Source organism: Brachyhypopomus gauderio, chromosome 12 (assembly GCF_052324685.1).
Source record: "Brachyhypopomus gauderio isolate BG-103 chromosome 12, BGAUD_0.2, whole genome shotgun sequence".
Lineage (NCBI taxonomy): Eukaryota > Metazoa > Chordata > Actinopteri > Gymnotiformes > Hypopomidae > Brachyhypopomus > Brachyhypopomus gauderio.
In genome coordinates, this window is record NC_135222.1 from 24,229,669 (window position 1) to 24,249,976 (window position 20,308).

Consider the following 20,308-nt stretch of genomic DNA (forward strand, 5'->3'; position numbering starts at 1 on the left):
CACAGTCTAATAATGGGTGGTTTTAACCTTTTATATGGTTACCATATATGACAACACTTGTGTAAGAGTGAGTGGTGATTACGTGTGTGAGCCTGTCTGCAGTGTGCCTCTGGGAGAGGAGGGTCACATGACTACCCCGTACAGAAAGAAAAAAAAAAGACAGGAAGAGATCGAGTTCCTCACAGCACTTCCATTTTTCTCTCTCCCTCTCTCCCCGTTAGCCACAGGCAGGCCTGCGCTACGCCTTACCGATACATCCGCTCGATGGACACGTTGGCCCTCTGCAGCTCTCCGAGTGGAACTCTGGAGACAGGACGGACCACACCTGCGCGGAAAACACAACACACAATGGCAAGCAGCTCGTGCAATAACGATACCAAATCCAAGTGTTGTTTAAATATTAGTTAAGTCATTTGTTAAAACAACAACCGCCCTCTCAAGAGATCGTTCTCTTTTATTTTCCTGTCCACGTGTTTGAATGAGATCATAAGACTCCTGCCTCAGAGCGCAGATCGTTGTGTAGTAAAAAAATAAAGGCCGACAGAAAGGTCGAATGTAAATATTCTACTCTAATCTGGTGCTAATCCCAACCGTCGAGAGGCGAGACGTTTACCGGCACTTTTGGAGGCCCTGCGGCGACCGGCCTCATTGAAGGCGGCGAGGGCTCGCAGCGAGGAGCGGAGGATGCCCCAGCGGAACATGGCCACCGGGTCCATACCGATCAGGTGACGCACGTAGGCGCTGTCACTACTCCGCAGCAGGGCCACGATGTCCGGACGCATGTGATCCGTGTTCTTCTCACGGAAGTCCTGCCGGGAAGGATAAACGGGTGAGGACGGGACACGGAGACGATGAAACAGAAGGTGTGGAGCAGAAGTCCAACAGCTACGAAGGACCAGACACGCTACCTTAATCTGGACACGCTACCTTAATCTGGACACGCTACCTTAATCTGGTACTTGACCTTGCCAGCAAAGTGGAGGATGACGAAAGCAGGTTCCATCACCGGCGTGGGCACGAAGTAAGGGTTCCTTTCATGCTGCTGTTTGAACTTCGCCAGAAGGGTCTTATCTGTTGCATGAGGGAAACTAGACACAAGGGAGGGGGGGCGGGGTTAACATCGTTTTATAACACAAGGGGGCGGGGTTAACATCGTTTTATAACACAAGGGGGCGGGGTTAACATCATTTTATGACATAAGGGGGCGGGGTTAACATCGTTTTATGACATAAGGGCTACTTCAGTGAACGACCGAGGACTCGTGTCAGTAGTGTTTATATTAGTGTGCATATTTCATAGCACGAACAAAGAAGGTGAGAGAGAAAGAGGGCGGGGCAGTGCGGGACACAGATGGTGGCGTGTAGACACAAATGACCACTGTGCTCATACTTGCTCTCTTCGTCCAGTAAATAGAGGAGGCCAGTGGGTTTCTTGCTAATGAGGTGAATGCAGCCCACGTTGTCAGTGTAGTCGATGTTGTGCCAGGTGATGCCCTCCACCTGATACTCCTCCTGCAGACGCAAAACACCATGACGAGGGCAAAACAGACTAAACAAACCACAAACTACTCATGTGGTTTTAATGATCAATGCTTGTGGAGACTTTAGGAAGTTTCTGCTGTTCGTAAATCCAAGAAAAACACGAAAGGACAAAACATCAGGGATCATTAAAGAATGATGAAGACACAGGGCAGAAGTATATCATATTTCAACTATAAGCTAGAAATGGCCAAAGATGGGTTTGTGGCAGAGCGCAGGTGTGGAGAAACGGCCTGACCTGCTCCAGCGTGAAGATGTGCTGGTTAAAGTAATACTGCAGCTGTTCATTAGCGTAGTTGATGCAGAATTGCTCAAAGCTGTTGGTCTCAAAGTCCTCGAAGCCAAAGATGTCCAGAACGCCTATGGACAAACACTGCAGGAGAGAAGGAATAGGACAACCGTTCTGATGGATGGATGAACACACGGATGGATGGAGGGACGGGTAGACCAGACCAGGAGAAAACATTCAGTCCTTGCTGAAAGAATTTATTTGTTCAATTTTTAGGGCTACTGGAAACTTGGCTAAATGTGGTTGTCATTACAAATTTTCTATTCATTCTTTTAAATTTGCCTTGAAAACCCACATTTTCCACGATTTTAATAGCAGAGTGTACCATCGAGCATATCACTCTAAGAAATCCTTAAAAACAAACAATACCCAACAACCAAGCAAATTATTCCATCTATAAATAGCTCCAGCTGCAGCACAGTTCAAGGTGAGAGTGATGTGGCCTGCAGACAGCAGACGGCTGGTGCCCTCACCTCCACGGCCTCCTCCATGTCCTTCTTATTGAGCAGTGCGTGATTAATGCGCAGCACGATCCAGTCGAACAGGGCGCTGTACAGAGACTTGGCCATGGAGTCCCGGGCTGTGATGGCCTGAGGAGGGGGGGGGGGGGGGGGGGGGGGGCAGACACAAGACGGTTAGGTTCCCAACGGCAGCCTGCAGGGTGAGGAGAGAGAGCCGGCGGTGGGCGGAGCCTAGCCTACCTCACTGTGGCTGTAGGGGAGGATCAGCTTATCATTCACTGTAACTGTTTTCCTCTTAGTGAGGGCCTCGATCAGCAGCTCCTCTTTGACCTGCAGGCCAAGCACACACGCACGCACACACATGCACGCACACACACGCACACACACACACTCACTCACTGTAACTTCCTCAAACATAGTTTGCTGGATCTGAACATACTAATATTCAGTCAGTGTGGGACTGAGAGACCGACGCTTGTTAATAACCGTCGTCTTTCCACGAGGATGTGCACCCGCGCGTCCCTTTAAACGCTGTTTATCGTTCATCTTTGCTTTCATGACATTGAGAAAAGAAATACACATTTTTCGTTGGAGGTTGCCGGTCACCTTGAGCAGGTCTGAGAGGTTGGCGAGGACCTCTGGAGGTCCCGCGTCGAGCCCCTCGTCCCGTCCTGTGGATTTGCGCCTGTAGGTGACGTTGCCCAGGTACAGGATGGCCGACAGGACGGAGAAGATCCTGCGAGGGCCAGGGTGGTGTTTAGAAGAGTCCATAAAACCCACATGACTCACTCGCACTTCTGTGTTAGCCAATATAACACAATGTAAACACTGGGAATCAAGGCATGTAGCACATGAGCTACTGAAACTGCTGAGTCAAACTGGGCGGGGCTATAGCGCTGGCCAGTCATTGTGTGGGAGTCAAACTGGGCGGGGCTATAGCGCTGGCCAGTCATTGTGTGGGAGTCAAACTGGGCGGGGCTATATCGCTGGCCAGTCATTGTGTGGGAGTCAAACTGGGCGGGGCTGTAGCGCTGGCCAGTCATTGTGTGGGAGTCAAACTGGGCGGGGCTGTAGCGCTGGCCAGTCATTGTGTGGGAGTCAAACTGGGCGGGGCTATAGCGCTGGCCAGTCATTGTGTGGGAGTCAAACTGGGCGGGGCTGTAGCGCTGGCCAGTCATTGTGTGGGAGTCAAACTGGGCGGGGTTGTAGAGCTGGCCAGTCATTTTGTGGGGTTTTAAATGGTATTTCACTGCTTGAAGGCTTACGTCTAACAAGACCTGGCGAGAATTTTCCTTGCCATGTTTTTCCATATTCATGAATTGCGTATCACAGGACATGTATATACCACAGTGCATTTTCCACAACCTTTGGACTGAAGACGAAAAAGCTGAAACATCTCGTGTGTTTGACATTCTGTACGTTACACTTACTGTCTCTTAGTGGCAGGCAGGAAGCCCACCATCTCCATGGCCTGCTGCAGCCTCTCAAAGTCATGTCGAAGGTCGTCCGCGTCTTCTATGGTAAAGTTTTGCTGGGAGGGGGTTAGAATATAAGAGGACAGAGCTTCAGAACTAGGCACTAATCCGCCCTAGATCCTGACCGCTGGGAGCACAGCTAGCCCACATTTCTGTTGTGCTCCATTTCCTAAGACAGCGGAGGCAGGTAGTCATCAAGCTCCTGCCCTTAAATACCCCAGGGTGAAACTGGAGCAGGGAGAGAACAAATAAGCACTGGCTGCTGTCTCCTGGGACCAGGCTGGCCTAGATTCTGTCATACTACATGTGATAAACTGAGACTATTGGTTTTTCCAGATATCCATATTAAAGAGCCATGGATGACTCATGGATATTGTTCATCGTAAGGCCTTTAAACAACCTGACGACCATCAAGCTAAGTTGTATGTGCAGGGTTGGTCCAGGACTGGGACACACTGCTCCAGAGGAACAGGACTGAAATAACTCAAAAAGGCAACAATTGCTGGCACATAACTACATGCGTGTTCCACTTTTGCCATTTTAATAACATACTAGGACATTGTACAGAAAAACAGAGACAAGGTCTTAAATATGACAGCACAATGCATCCCTTTACACCAGAGTCAGAGACGTGCCCTGTGCAGACTGAGCTCAACCGTCTGAGGTAGTGCTACTCTTCCTCACTTGTCTGAGGTAGTGCTACTCATCGTCACCCGACTGAGGAAGTACTCATCCTCAACTGTATGATGTAGTGCCCTCCTCACCCGTTTGAGGTACCACCACTCTTCCTCCTCACCTGTTTGAGGTAGTACTACTCTTCCTCCTCACCCGTTTGAGGTAGTACTACTCTTCCTCCTCACCTGTTTGAGGTAGTACTACTCTTCCTCCTCACCTGTTTGAGGTAGTACTACTCTTCCTCCTCACCTGTTTGAGGTAGTGGTAGTTTTCTGGCTGCAGGAGCTTGTATTCCTTGCGCTCTTCCTCGGACGCCCCCACAAGCAGGTAGTAGAACACATGGTAGTTCCTGCACAGGAGAAAGAGCAAGATCAGAGTGCTGGGGTTTCTCTCCGTAGGCCCTGGGAGTGACGCCAAGCCCGACCCCGTCCGTCAAAGAGTGTTGAGCAACACAAAGACCCGACCCTGACCTGCCTGCACTAACACAGTGGCCCGCACACACATTCATACAAATTCATTCAAGAGAAAACGTGTGCACTTTTCTGCCATGCATTGTATGAGGTACATGCCAAGTATACGCCACTTAAATACAAGTCATTTTGGTTTACCTTTCGTTTTTCTCTCTGGACACCAGGCGGGATTTTTCCAGCAGGTACTTCTCAACCACCGCCCTGCAGACAGGAGGAGGAAGAGAAGGAGGAGGAGGAGGCCAAAACGTTAGATTGTGGAGAGATCAGCCTGCCGCCTGTCAACTGACGATGCATGTGAGATGGAGCAGGATAGGGGAGACCGTTTGGGCCTTTGGGTCACAGCTGGTCCTAATAGACAGATGGCCTAAACAATACTGCTAGCCAGACAAAGACTTGCAGGGCAAAGTGCCTCTAATGCCCATGGCAACATAACTTTGGTTCAAAGTGCTGAAAGAAAAGGACGAAGTTTTTTTTGTGTGTGTGTGTTTTTCTAAAGGGCTTAAGTATGAACAAGAACAAGTTCAACTTCTCTCCCTTCCTCCCATTGCCCATTTTTTCATATCTAAAAATATGAAACAGCGGCAGACAGCATGTCTAGATTATTTTTGGTTCCGTACCCAGCAAAATAAAACGTCCTAGAAAGTTTTGGGAGCGCGTCCGATTAAGGAACTGGCCACCATGTCAGAAGAGCGAAAACATTTACACACCATTTACACACAGTGTCAATCTAACACAAAGGCTTTCTAGAACAAAGGCCACAGATAGTGTGTCCACTTGCGCGGTGCTCGTCAGCGGAGAGGGCTCGCCTGCCAGGGCCTGCGTGAACAATGAGGTGTGTGAAAGCATCCTCTCAAGCTGGCCAGCTTTTTGTGTCTGGTTTATTGACCCTGCTTGGCTGCCGTATGCGTTCTGGCACAGCCCGGCTTTGTGGACCATCCTCACACGTGCACTGCGCACAATGGCAGCTGTGAGTATTGTGCGAGGGAGACTTTATGACAAAGCCTTAGGACCCGAGCAGACTTGATCCCCACGCGACCCACTGCTGAGAAGCTGCCCCCCCCCCCCCCCCCCCCCCCCCCCCCCCACGGGCAAAAGAACAACAACTTTCACAGACCTGAGGTACAAAACAACACTACTCCAGCTCAATCCACAATAAAGAGGCTTAATTTATTTATTTTTACTCAATTTTACTTGGTCAATTTGATTCTTATGAAAGTCTGTTCATTTTTGTCATCAATGTGTGGACTACAGTCTCTAAAAACAGAACTTTGGAGGTTCGGACACTATTTGTATAGTAGGATTAGTGAGGTATGATGATAAGTAATGAATCAAAACAATGATCGGATGGCATGTGGCCAAAGTCATCATACACACCTTATCAGACACACACACACACACAAAAAGGGAAATTTTTAAAAAACAAATATGGGAACCACCACCACTGCACAAGTCTGAATTTGTTCCGTATTTCTAGTGAGGCAGCTTCTCTCATGGTTAAAGAAGGAAATGAAATGTCATTTCTCTCTGATCTGCATAATAACCACAGCACTGGGGCAGGAGGAAGGGTCTTGGGAGGAAACAACAAACAAACAAAACCCAAACCCTTTACATCCTTTACATGGTGACATGCTTCCTATGGTCTGTGCAGTAATATAGTCCTCAGCTGCTCAAGCCGGTTCCCCTGAAAGTCACCATGCTGCAGAATTTGGCCTCAACTGTCCCGTGGGATTGACCGGTCCCGTACGGTTCAGTTCCAAGCACACCCCTCCTCACCACACAGCTGTGAAACTGACAACACACTCACCCCCGAACAACTCCGCTGTCCAGATAGTTGACCTGAATGAACTTCCCAAAGCGACTGGAGTTGTTGTTGTGGGCCGTCTTTGCATTGCCAAAAGCCTAAAGAAAGAGCAGATAAGGTTAATGAGAAATGCACATTCACAAAAGGTTTTAAATGTCCCACGTGTCAAGCTAGGTGTTCAAAGCTACACCAGTACTGCTTTAGAGTCACAGTGTTTACTCTTTATTGACTGTGCTAGCACTCCGTCTACAGTACTACACATCTAATTAGTGCAAAAAAAATGGACCATCTACGTAAGGGGAGGTAAATAACTGTTCAGTGATCTGACAAATCTAGCTACTGTATTCACGCCAGTGTTGAGGGCCACGGAGTGCACTCTAAAGGTGTGGGAAACAGCAAACAATGTGTGTAAACCAAACTGTCATATAACCTCATTTACATAACCAGAGCACCACCTACAATATTTTGTGATCTTACCATTGCTACACAAGTTTTGGCAAAATAATGTATTTATTCCAAGATGTTCTGCTCATATCTTGAAATGTTTTTGAAAATGTTTTCTTTAAAACTCAATGTACTATGGTAATTAAATGCACTAAATTGACAGAGATTTATGTCAATTTCTTGTCAGTTTCTTTTTGACAGAGATTATATGGTGTGTAAGCAATATCTTGAGATAAGAGACCTGCCAAATTCTCTTTTGTACATTTTCTATTAGTCTTTAATAAAGCAAAAATATTGCTTTTCAGATTACTCATCCATGAAGTGATTGGTAGAAAAATGATTACTAAAATCTACTGCTCCAGCCCTGGTTTGTACATAAGTGTTTAGTATTTGATGAATTTACATCACACTTGAGCCTCATGGAGAAAACGTGTTGAAAGTGTAAACCTCAAAACTGTTTCACATCACAAAATCATGTAAACTTGAGTAACAGAAGTGCTTTGCTGAAACGGACACATTCCAAAGCATATCAGCACACGGTTCACATGCAAAAACCTGCATGGAATGAGACCACTTCTCAAAATAAACTTGGCCCAATTTCTCAAACGATTGTTTGAGAAATGGGAGCGAATCACGTGTAGTATTTTTAAGAGGAGTCACACAAAAGCAGCACATTTATAATCATACATAAGTACAAACGGCATGCAACATAAGAAAAGCAATAGTGGATTAATTTAGCGATGGACACACACACACACACACACACACACACACACACACACACACACACACACACACACACACACACACACACACACACACACACACACACACACACACACACACACACACACACACACACACACACACACACACACACACACACACACACACACGTGAAGCTGCAGGTGGGAGAAAGAAGCAAATCGGACCATGCTATGGCGCATGTGTGTGTCCGTCCAGTTCAGGCAGTGACACTAACCCAGCGTCTGATTAATGGGGTCTTGGTGCTTAGACCCGCCCCCAGGCAAATGCCAACCTCAGCCAGGGGGCCGAGAGGCCTGACGCAGGTCTCAATGGGGATCACTGTTTGCCGAGCACAGGCAACAAAAGGTCCCGCCGCTGGCCAAAGCACCCTGTGCATCACAAATAGGGGCGCTATTGTGCCAGACAGCAGCAAACAGGACTCTAGTTTGCTTTTAAGATGGCGTTGGTACAGGGAGGAGCAGTAACCTGATTAAGATTCCATACAGCAAACCTTTGACCCGTTTCTCAGGGCACAAGAGAAATGGCCTAAAACGGCTGAAATATATACAGATGTAAGCTGGTGGGAGGGGGGGGGGGGGGAGGTTGGGTGTCAACATGACGCTGGTAGAATTCTGTGCCCGGACAGGAATCATTCAGATTCTGACATGCCCTTCCAGAGTGTTTGTGATTGGTTGTGAAGTGAAGGGGTATGCGGAAATGGCACGGCCGCTACCCTAAACAGGCCATAAGAAAGGAGATACCTCGTCCGCGTTTCGTAATAGTCCACGCAGCACGCCTCCTCTTTTCTGCTGGGATGCGCGAAAAAGAAACCAGAGGGCAGAGGGAGAAGCTCTCTCCGCTACAAAGCCACACACTCCCCATCAGGATGTAGGAGCAACACTGGAAATTCGATTCGACCCATAATTCCGAGCAGAGTCTATGGCGGGACTGCTTCTAATTAGCTCCAGGCAGGGCGGGAACATTTGACCGTGGAAGGCAGCAGATGGTTGTGGTAGCGGGACCGCGGGTCTAGTCCTCCGGCACCCAGCGGGACCAGTCACTCCAACAGAACCAGAACCACGCACATCCAACACAATGTGGCTCACAGTAACAAAGGTCCCATTATGAAACACACTGAACAAGACGGGAGCAGCACTGTTTGCAAATAAAACTACAGGGAATTCACATGACCGTTAATTATAGCTCTGTTTCTATTGCGCCTCCGAGCAACGTCGCCCTGGCCACGGGTCCAGACGGCCTCTGCCCGGCAGCACGGTCCAGGGTCTGAGGGACGGTGTCCAGTACTGGGACAAACGGTGCCACTGAATTTAGGCACCAATTGAGAATGGAGTCACGGGTTAATAACGAATAATTCAAAATAAAACAAGAGCCCATCGCAGCTGATCGCAGCTTTAGCACGTGGGGTTTGCAACGAAAGCTCTTTAGCGTTTAGGAATGTTGCTGTGGACATGTTTTTAAGTTCAAACTTACCAGTCGTAATACTGTAAGTTTAGAGAGGTTTTATATGAACACAATGCAACAGATTTTTTTTTTTTTATGGGAGTTTCATGATGTAAGGAGACTTTGGCCATTTCATTAGTGTTCCCTTACATGCTTAGCACACAGGTGTCATTCCTAAGTGAAACAAGCCGACGCTGGCGGGTTCAGACATGGAAGACGAAGCAGGAGATTTGGGACACTCCTCACACTCTCCTGCAGCCAGATGACAAGGGAGAAGTTCTGTACTGGGCCTGCAGGAGGTGGAGACACTTGGGTCAGGCTACGTCTGCCACTGGGCCCTGAATTTGCAAAAACAACAAAAGCGCTTTGCTGATGTGTTTATTTTGCATAATCCCCCACATGTCAACATCACAAGCCCGGGTCATGTATCATGGGTTCGTCCTACGGAGTGAAAACCCCAGCACATAGATTACAATAGGTAGAAGGAAAAATAATTAATTCAATTTTCTGGACTTCCTGAAAAGTTTCTCTCTATAGTCCATGGCCAGGACTGGCCAATAGGGAGAGACCTCTCCACGGCTACCACTTCCTGTTAATAATAATAATAAAAAAAAAACCCTTTCTGTTGGAGATCAGGGGCTGCCAGCCCTACAGGAAGTCCTGCTACAGTACCGCTGTACACACACACACACACACACACACACACACACACACACACACACACACACACACACACACACACACACACACACACACACACACACACACACACACACACACACACACACACACACACACACACACACACACAGGCCAAGGAGACCAGTCCTTCACATTTTGCAATACAGTGCTGCACATGTACAACGCTGCATCTTTCTGAGAATACAGTGTTCACACATTCTCTTCTTTAGGCCATCTAGTTATATTACCGGCCACCAAGGTATGTTTGGAGACCCACACGCCCATTTTCTCCTGGTTCTGTCATCATGAGAAGAGTCTACCGCACATGCACTACAGAAACAGACAGAGAGACCGGTTCTGTGGTATTACGGTGGACATTTTACAAGAGCCATGTAAAACTACTTCTTGTGTAATTCTTCTGACTTTGGCAGCAGCTTCAGGTCTGTATTAAAGACAGCGGCGACCACGTTGTCTTGGCAGCAAGACTCGGGAGTGAATTTGGGCCATGAAGTTGACCACTGCACAGTAAGTAGAGCAATGGGGTCAGGGATAAACACAGAGAATATTAGAAAAGGCTCTCTCTTCAGCCTGCAGTAGTTAGACTAATGTTTCACGCATTTACACAGGACATATGAATATTCAAAAAATATTTAGGCGTTAAGATGATGAACAGAGGCACACAGCATCACACGAAACGTTAGCATTTAGCAGGAAACAGCAAAAAAAATTGCATAAGCACTGATATAATTAAATGTGTTGGTAAATTTGATGTAAAACCACAACTGCAGTGAACAAACCAATTTTTTTTTGCTTGTTCTCAATTCCAGTCAGTCAATAACGCTGCTCATTCAGGTAGTGAGTACCTCTGACAAACCTAGAAAGACCAAGTGCTCTAACAAACAGCGCCATCCTTGTACACACTAAAAAGTGTTTTCCTCTTCATTTTTGTTAGACAGAGGCAAGGGTTGTAAATGTGTGAAATTAATATAAACGCTGTGTGTGTTACAGGTTGTGAAACTTTTATAGAATATGGAATGTTTCAATTAAGTGAAATGAAAATTTAAAGTGAAATTAATATAAAACACTGGAATGCGCTTAACTGCGTGAATGTTTACACACCGTCCTCCTTTACCAAGTTGTGCAAGCCCTACACCTGCTGAGTAAAATCACAGGTTTGGTGAAGAACTGAAAATATACAGGAACCCGTCTAACCTGTCGGCTCACTGCAGCAGGATCTGTGGCCAGCTTCTCTCTTTATTTTGAAAGTCTTGTGCAAGTTGCAACGGTAACAGTCATACCAGGCCCGCAATTTCACTGCGACAGTACAACAATCAGTGCAACGGTACCGTTTCTAAACTCTGGCTGGAACGCGTCTTAAAAAGCTGTTGGTGTGCATGAAGCAAAACAGAAACAGAGCGAAACATAATGGGACATAAAAGTCCCCAACCAGGAAGACCTCCACGCCATCCCGAGTCACCGATATCTTTATCGTCAATAATGCGCCTAAAGTTGACCTTTGCTTCTAGTCTCTGCCAGTTGGCCTTTTAGTTCTGACAGGCTTTCTGGGCGTGAACTTGGCAGCCATGGGGGTGACTCACTACTGCAGATCGCAGGCAGCGATAGAGGGTCAGCCCGGCTGACGGGGATGGAGGCCCAGGTCGGTCATGCCTCCGCCATCACAACCCCTCCCTCCCTCTCTCTACCCCTCCCTCCCTCTCTCTATCCCCCCCTCCCTCCACCCCTCCCTCCCTCTCTCTACCCCTCCCTCCCTCCCTCATCCCAGAACATCTTCAGTCCCAGAAAGTCTTCGCCCACACAGAAGGATATGCAACATGCCTCTTATTAAAAATACAGCCAAACTGCACACACGCGCGAGAGAGAGAGAGAGAGAGAGAGAGAGAGAGAGAGAGAGAGAGAGAGAATGAACAATTATTAACAATAGCGAGAGAGAGAGAACTGAAACACAACAGTAACCAGCAGCGCTGTGTGCATTTGTAAACGCAGCTCCCAGCTATGCTGAAAAGAAAACTAACACCTAAATGTATGTTAATACTAAATTGTAAGTTTGAGGTTAATCTGCAAACAGGAACTGGTCTTGCATCTCTGCACCCAATCATGAGTTAAAGTTATATACAGTAGTATATAAAGACAATCTGGAGCATGTATTCATTTGTCACTTATACTTTAGGCATGTGGGGATTGAAATACACTAAATGCACAAAGGAGGTTTAGCACGATGTAGTGGGAGAACAAATGCTAAAGCTACTTTGTAACCGAGTCACTTTGCAGTGACACAGGCAGTGAAATCCCCATGAACACACAACACACGACCAGCAGGCCTCTCTCACCAGGGACTCGCTTTTATCACCTCTCTCTTTCTCCCAGTTTCACTAAACCTTCAATCTCACATACGGAAAACTGCACCAGCCCTGCGTGTCCCGGTGGGGGCGCTGGTCCCTGTAGGGGGCGCTGGTCCTGGGCTGGTTCGGACCTTGAGCGTGGAGGAAGTTGGGATTTTTTGGGAGGTGAGTGGCTGACCTGGCCAGGCACACCGACTATGCTGACAGAGGGGAACAGGACTTGTGGCCCTGGCCAAACCGCACACAGAGAGACTCTCACAGGGGATCTGACAGGCGTCTTTCATTTGAATATTGTAAAAGGGAACTACGTTGGGTGGTTTATTGTGACAGAGGGAATAGAGAAAGAGAAAGAGAGAGAGAGGGAAGTCATGCTGTAAAGAAACTAGAAACTGTGACAACTCTGCACCAAGGCTAAAGTTGAAAGACAATACAGAAAACTCTTGATAATGAAGACAGCTTTCTGAACCAATTTTCAGAACACAGACCCATTTTACTCAGAAGCAGATAGCATCGGTTGTTTTGGGTTTCACTATATTGGGGCAACAATCTGAGGGGAGGGATATGACCAAGCAGCTTGTGATGGATACATATAAGAAGACTTTAAGACCTCTTAAGACTTTATGGGCTCAACTGCACAAAATGAGAGTCTGAACGCGGAACACGTGATCTTTCGAACAACAGACAAAGGCAAAGTTGGCGGCCACAGGAAGCTGCACCTTGCTCTTCCTGTACGCTGCAAGGCCTTGTGGGAAAACCAGGGTGTAGGGGAGGCTGTGAACCCAGTAGACCAGCTGCTTCACTGGAGAGTTTCAGTCAAGTCTGAGGGTCAAGCCGCACGACAGCAATCGGAGGTCAGACACGCGTCCGAGGTCTGACGGGCTGAAGTCTCCTTGGCACACCAGGCAGTAATGGATGCACAATCTAATAAACCTAAAATGTGCAAGCTGACCATGCGTTCATAACCAGATTGACAGATTACAAACTGCACTTAACGGCACTCGACACACAGCACCTGCTGCCTGGGCTTCCACAGTATGAAATCAAATTACTTTCCCCCACAAATCAATATATTAAGGACCAGCAAAAGCAAGTTAAGGCCTGTCAGATATATGGTCTGTCAAGCAAAACCACATGAAAGCCCAAGGTTATCTTTATAAATATATACATTTATGAGTATGCACTGTAGGTAGAATGCTGGTGCATTCATGACCAAAATCTTGAACCAATAACCAATAATCTGAAGAAAATTAGGTGCGTTTGAGCAGACAAATGAATTGTACAGTACTATAACCGTCCAGGCCTGGACACAGAAGGATGAGAGGAGGGAGACGTGTACTGCTACAGTGATGCACCAGAACAAACCAATGACAAAAAGCCCACATTTATGTCCTGTTCCTGCTTCCAACATATCAGGACCAGATAAGGCGATACCTGTCTTAGTCGCAGGGAGCCAGAACAGGGTTAAAACATGGGTCTGCTGGAGAGTTCAGTAGAAACTTCTAGAAGAAAGCGGGGTGGCTAAGTGACGGCGGTCCTACCTCAAGCACAGGGCCTGCTCCCAAGATGGTCCTCTCCACCCCACTGGCGTAGCCCTTCTGACTGAGGGCGGTCAGGCAGTGAATGAGGAAGTTTGTGCTTTGCGTCTTGCCCGAGCCGCTCTCGCCGGAGATGACGATGCACTGGTTGACCCTCTTACGCAGCATGGCGTAGTAGGACACGTCCGCGATGGCGAAGATGTGCGGCTCCAGCTTGCCCAGCTGGTGGTTCTCGTACATCTTGACGTATTTGGGGTTGTAGATGGGCAAGAACTTGAAGGGGTTGATGGCCACGAGGATGCTGCCGGCGTACGTGTAGATCTTCTTCTTCTGGAAGCGTCTGCGCAGGTTCTCCAGGATGGTGTCCTCGTTGAGGACGCGCAGGTTGCACAGGTCGTCCACGTCCTCCTGGCGAGGCGGGAGGAAGCCGCGGGCCGCCAGCCGTCGGGCGTCCGACTCTGTGCCCGCCGCCCCGGGCAGGTGGACGTAGCGGATGGAGCCGTCGCGGTTCCGCTCTTGCAGCAGGAAGTAGAAGCCGTCGCTCTGCGGGTGCTCGTCCTGAGCCTTGCGGGGCCAGAGCAGGACCCTGTGCACGGGGAGGTCTGTGGCCTCCAACACCCACTCCTCCCCGCCGCTCTCCTTCACCTCGGCCAGGACGTAGCACCCCGCCCCGTCCAGACCCAGGCAGGACGCCACGTCCCGGATGACGGCCGCCGCCGTAGCCTCCTTGCGGACGCGGAGCTTGCAGCACGTGGCCGTCTCCAGCGAGAGACGCGGGTAGATCTGGAGGACGTAGGCCCGTCCATCTTGGCTAACCGGCCCGTCGCCATCCGTGACACTCATTCTGACTCTGGGCGAGTCGTTTCAGCATTACGCACGGCCTTCGGACTCACCATCTAGCACCTGCGTAAGTGGAAACACACACGTTACTCAGGCTTAAACACGATAGTAGAGTTGAAGTCTCAATAAAAACAAACAAACAAACATCACTTGGTTGGACATTGAGAAGAATCTATGTGGTTGGATCACAAAACCACAATTATTACTGTACTATGAGGTTTCAGAAATTATACCTGCAGTCTCTTTATGTGAAACAGTCAGCAAACTGAATGAAATCATGTGGAACGAACACACTGAACACGGTAAAAAACACCGACAAACCATTTGGTACGCAGAATCCTTGATAAAGGTCGATAATCACGAGGGAATGGGAAACTCAAGCATGCTAGTTTGAGTAGCTAAGATCACATCTATATTTCTGTGACAATGATTCAACCAGATCATGCTGTAGGATCCCCACCTGTCTACACTATTAAAGAAGTTCCACAACGCAACAACCATCTCACCAAGCGCAGCTCCTGCAGTAACCAGAGTCCTCCAGTGTGACCTTGAAGGACCTACCGGGCCCCATGTCTCATCACCACTGAGCGGCGGCCCATAAATGGCCTTAACAGAACTGGAATCTAGCATCTGGCCTGCAGACGTCCCTGCTCCGTTCAGACGTAGCCCACGTGAGACGCCACAGGGCTTAAAAACACCACGCCACCACCCGAGGGCAGGACGGACGGAGCAGTGAGCCCGTGAGCGCTTCGGCCCGGTCTTCCTGCCCTCGCCCACGTCCGAGCCGCCCCGCCCAGGCCGCCGCGTTTGCCCCCCAGCGGCGGTCACAGTGCTGGTGGAACAGCAGAGCAGGGCAGGAAGCTGTGGTCAGACAGCTGCAGGCAACATGCTGCGGCCGGCACCCGAGCAGCCCCCTCATCCACAGTGACGACACGCGACCTCTCTATAAATAAAAGGCAAAAAAAAAAGAAAGAAAGAAAGCAAGCCACAACGCCCTTACATCACCAGGGTCAGAATCGACATAGCAACCTGAACTACACACACAACAACAGTGTGAACCATCAAATAAAGAACAAAACGTTAGGGGTTAAAATCCAGTTGTAAGTAGAAGGCAGGAAATCACAAAAACTTTAGTAAGACGCGTTTAGTATATAAACGAGTTTTGCCATGGTGTGACAGGGCTAACTTAGCAAACCATCAGGCAAAATGAAAGAGGGAGAAGTGTGAGAAGAGTTTATTTTCTTAACTGTTAGGCATCTTTGTGAAAGTCACTAGGCCGATATAAACTGAACTTGTGCTCTTACCTCACATAAGATCACAAGACCTCATGGAGCCAAATAACGGCATTTGTACATAAACAATTTCCTGTTAATGGAGAAAATTAACATACTAAATATGTACATCAAATCAGAACAGTCTTACAAGCCAAAGATTCCGTTTCTGCTTTTAAGCCCCGCCTCCTGTTCATGCCGTGACTGCAAATTAGCTACGTAGGAGAGACACCGCAAAAATAAAAGGACTGCTAGTACTTTTTTAGAGATAAACGTGCATCTCACAGTGTCAGAACCCAAAGAGGGAAGGATTCTTCACGATTGCTCAACAACTCAATGCGGTTTGAGGCGAGTGTGTGATTCAGCATTTAGTGCACATGATGCTTATCAGTGAGTATTTGTAGCCTTGTAGCTCCTAAGAAAAAGTAAAGCAGCAAAATGTGGATACAAAACGTGTCTAAACCGAGTACATCTGAGGCGAGTGGAAAATGAGCTAACAATTTATGACAGCGACCTTAAAAAACAGTTACTGCGCTACGAAAATCTGCTTTGCACGCCATTAGTGATTCACCCAGCTCTCTAAGCGAGTCCCCCTACAGCAGCCTTGTTTGCATTATCCTGACCAAACTCACAACCATATCAAAGGAGTTCAACCTTCAACACAAAACTGATTTGCCTTACCAAAATCCAGCCGCTTCGGCGATCAAAAGACGCTCAAAGACCTCACCAAGGCAACTCGCCTCCAAGGCAACTGACCTCAAAGCAACTGCAAGCATGTCTAGCTGCAACGTATGACTCAAAAGTGCACGAGTCAGAAAAAAAAAGCCGATATACAAGCCTGGTGAGGAAGGAAGAGACATCTTCACTGACTGCAGATCAGCTGACCGCTCAGCAAAACCAAACACGCAAGACTTAAAACATGTTTTGGCACTAGACGGAGTCACTTTTTCGCAGGCCTCAATTATGACGTGCGGCCACAGTCCTGAACGCATCGGTGAACTACAATCACAAGTGTCAAGAGGCTCTGAAAGACTCCCTCATCTCTTATCCTTTTGGTCCAAGACCATTATACAAATAAAAGAAGAAATTGGGTTCAAATGAATCCATTGCCATAATGCTTGAACAGTGAAACACATCTAGTTCACGCTGCAGTTGACTGAAGGCTACAATGACGTCTCCATCCAACCCATATACTACATCACAGAAACAGGAGGAAACTGTACCACATCAAGTGATTTTGAGGCAATAACAGTTCTCAAGCAAACGATACCAGGCACTGTGACAGCAGTGATAAAAAATTATGCGTGTCTACAGTTTAATGGTTCATGTCACAGACTGTTACATCCAGTATAATCCAAAGTGAACATCTGTGTGCCTCCATCTCTCTCTGTCTCAGTCTAACACAGCACTCTAAGGAAACACTTAACCGAATTACACGAAGAACCAGCCCTCTTCCACTTAAGTCCACCAGTTAATTTAGAGCAAATTCATTTAAAACACAGTTTAACAGACATATTACTGCATCCCATTTTTGCAAATCAGCCCCATGACTGTTCCCTCTATAATCTGGAACTGGTGCACTATTGTTGGGGGGGGGGGGGGGGTTGTTGGGGGAGGGGGGGGGGGTGTCACTGCAATACTCAGACAGTCCCATCCAGCCATAACGTAACTGGTAGCAGATTCAGGCGCTTCTCCAGGGTTGGGGAGAATAAATGCCACATTCTCATTCATTTGTACTAATGTATAAAGAATTGGAGTGAATACAGAAAAGTAGAGAAAAAATTAAGAATTAAAAGTCCTAGTTAATTTAAGATGGTATGTTCTTAATAACGGGCCTGCCTGCAGTGACCTAGCTTTCAAATCAACTCAACTTATCCTTTCATTGATGCATTATTAGATTTAGTCTTGACTGTGGGCCAGTTTTATGAAAACTGAATAAAACTGTGTGTGTTTGCCTTAACTATAAACTTAAGTATGGGAGTAACTTCCTGGGGAAAAGCAGGGGTAACTCAAAACATTTGGAAGCTTCTATTGATCCAAATTAAGTTGAAGTTGCTCTTGAAAGTCTCAAAAATATTAATGGAGCTTTCAGATGGGAAAATTGGCCAACTGAGGAGTGTACGAGACATTAATCAATACATTTGGAGGAAATCACTAAAGAGCTTCTTTAGTTTTTAACATAAAATAAAAAAGATGCTAGCTGGAAGGATCGGTTAAAAATGATAAAGAGATATCAAACAGCTGCTGGATGCAAGACGCCCAGGATGGTTTTTACTTCAGTTACCATGATAGACATGAAGCTCCTTTCACAAAAGCAGTTACAAGGCTTTCTTGCTTTGTTTTTAAAAAGCTGTTATTATCCTACAACTTTAGATATGTTAAACAAAATGTATACCACAACAAAAAAATTGTTGCTTAAGAATATCCTTTCAGTTCTGCCAGTGGCATTTCTCAGGAGGAAAATCTTCTGAAAGTAAAGCAGATCCTCAAACTCTGCTACAACTGACCACAACAATCAGAATCGACACAAATCTGAGACACGCAAAAGCTCTACAACCACAAAAACAAACACAAGCCTCATCATTCCAGGACAAGCTGGCATGCGTCAGATCTATCCGACCGCCTCTCTGAAGAGCACTGCCTTAGCACAACCTTAAAGTGCTAAAGTGCTCATCTTAGGATAATTACTGGAGTCCGAAGAAATGTCTGAGCCCATTTCGGAGTACAAAACAAAATCCTCAGTTTAGAAAGAAAGATAAAGATAGAGAAAGGCTACTTACCCGAGCTCCTGCTTTCTACTAATGGCAAACAAAGAAACAAGCTACTTAAGAGTAAACACGACAGGTCAGGTTCTCCAATCAATCTAGAAGCCGACATGAACGGCTCAAGGAAATCTCATTTGCAATGATCTGAAAATGTTATGTTTACTTTAGCTGAGCTTCGCCTAGCATCAGAGGGATTGGGGGGGGGTTTGGGTCCTGATGACAGTAAGTGAAGGTCAGAGTAAAGTCATTAGTCAGTGGTGAGAGCAGCATAAGTAATCGCTCACTCACATACTCAGCACTGAGCCACCAAAACAATCCTGTTACCGCGTGAGTCAGGACTGCTCCAGCGTTTCAGAACAGGACCTGTGCGCCTTCCACGACTGTCCGCCTGCCATCCTCCATGTCGGATGGTCAGTTTGTCGTCCGTACTCTGAGGAAAACCACACAAAGCAGCCTTCGTGGCCTCCCCATCTACTAACAGGGGAGGGTCTCCAAAACAAAAGTCCTCAGCGCTGCACAGACCTCTGATCAACCGAGATCTACTTCACTCGCCCTTTTGCTACGGAGTAGACGGCCGGCGTGCAGCTCAGACCTCCTTCTGCACCTCCGCGCTGGAGACGTGTGCGTTTGGCTGAACTCCCAGCACCATGTCCCAGAGGAACAGAAGAAGAAAGGAAGAAAAAATAAACAATAAAACAAATCACGTCCTGGGGTAATTCAGCTGTGAATTCATTATGGAGCCCAAACGCAGCTGGGGCTGTTCTGAATGAAATGGCTGTCTCAAACAGGAATGTGCGGGTGAACCAGAAATAGGGCTTTTGTTTAAAGATCACCTAGTTTTAAGGTCCATAAGTCTTTTAGCAGATGGAAGTTCTAGTGGGGGTTGGCAGGGGCAGGACAACTAAAAGTCTCTCAGCAGCACAGAGGACACACATGTAGATTTCTATTTCCCTATCTACACGAAAGTACCTTTGCAACAATTTGGGCTAATATTTACTTCAAAGCTGCCTGGCCAGTGTGTGCTACTCCAGGTTAGCAGATCCTCTCACACTGTCCGAGACAGAGAACACAGCCAGAGAAACGTTTTATTGAAGGAAGCCTGGGCAGGATGAATGAGAGACCTCTCTCTGGGGAGAATTCAAGACCGGCTGTAGCGGAGCTCAATAAACACACTGCTGGTCGTTTCAGCAGTGGGCTGGTGCCTGCCTCCACACATGGGCTCCAGCTTCATGAAGCCAGACAGGTTCGCTCTGCTAGGGAGCGTCTGCAGGACAAGCAGATCCACACTGGGCTCACGGTCGGCCTGTGCTCCTCATAGCCAGCTAGCAGACCGAAACAGAGTCCCGCACAAGTTCATATAAAGCTGTAAAACTGCTCACTGGGACAGACATTCTTTTAACACACATTTTCTCATTTCCTTCTCTTTACCCTGGGGGGGGGGGGGGGGGGGGGGGGGGGTTACATGAGAGGGAAAGGCTTAGCCATTCCTCTTGGC

At 47.5% G+C, this 20,308-nt stretch overlaps 1 protein-coding gene across 11 annotated transcripts in view; it reads right to left on the reverse strand.

The window, feature by feature from the left end:
• Positions 1-20,308, reverse strand: part of LOC143528313 (myosin IXB) — a 56,410-nt gene that overhangs the window by 27,194 nt on the left and 8,908 nt on the right. For 9 of the 11 annotated variants that reach the window (XM_077023990.1, XM_077023994.1, XM_077023995.1 and 6 more), the window contains exons 2-14: positions 13,941-14,840; positions 6,713-6,807; positions 5,047-5,109; positions 4,688-4,787; positions 3,719-3,819; positions 2,895-3,024; positions 2,529-2,618; positions 2,301-2,417; positions 1,777-1,911; positions 1,390-1,511; positions 947-1,088; positions 614-809; positions 250-325 (exon numbers count right to left, since the gene is read on the reverse strand). In XM_077023990.1, coding sequence (XP_076880105.1) covers positions 250-325; positions 614-809; positions 947-1,088; positions 1,390-1,511; positions 1,777-1,911; positions 2,301-2,417; positions 2,529-2,618; positions 2,895-3,024; positions 3,719-3,819; positions 4,688-4,787; positions 5,047-5,109; positions 6,713-6,807; positions 13,941-14,780 — 2,207 coding nt within the window. In that variant the 5' untranslated portion in view covers positions 14,781-14,840. Of the gene's footprint in view, positions 1-249; positions 326-613; positions 810-946; positions 1,089-1,389; positions 1,512-1,776; positions 1,912-2,300; positions 2,418-2,528; positions 2,619-2,894; positions 3,025-3,718; positions 3,820-4,687; positions 4,788-5,046; positions 5,110-6,712; positions 6,808-13,940; positions 14,841-16,081; positions 16,098-16,729; positions 16,841-20,308 lie in introns of those variants that run through there. The other 2 variants (XM_077023989.1, XM_077023991.1) reach the window with 2 other exon arrangements.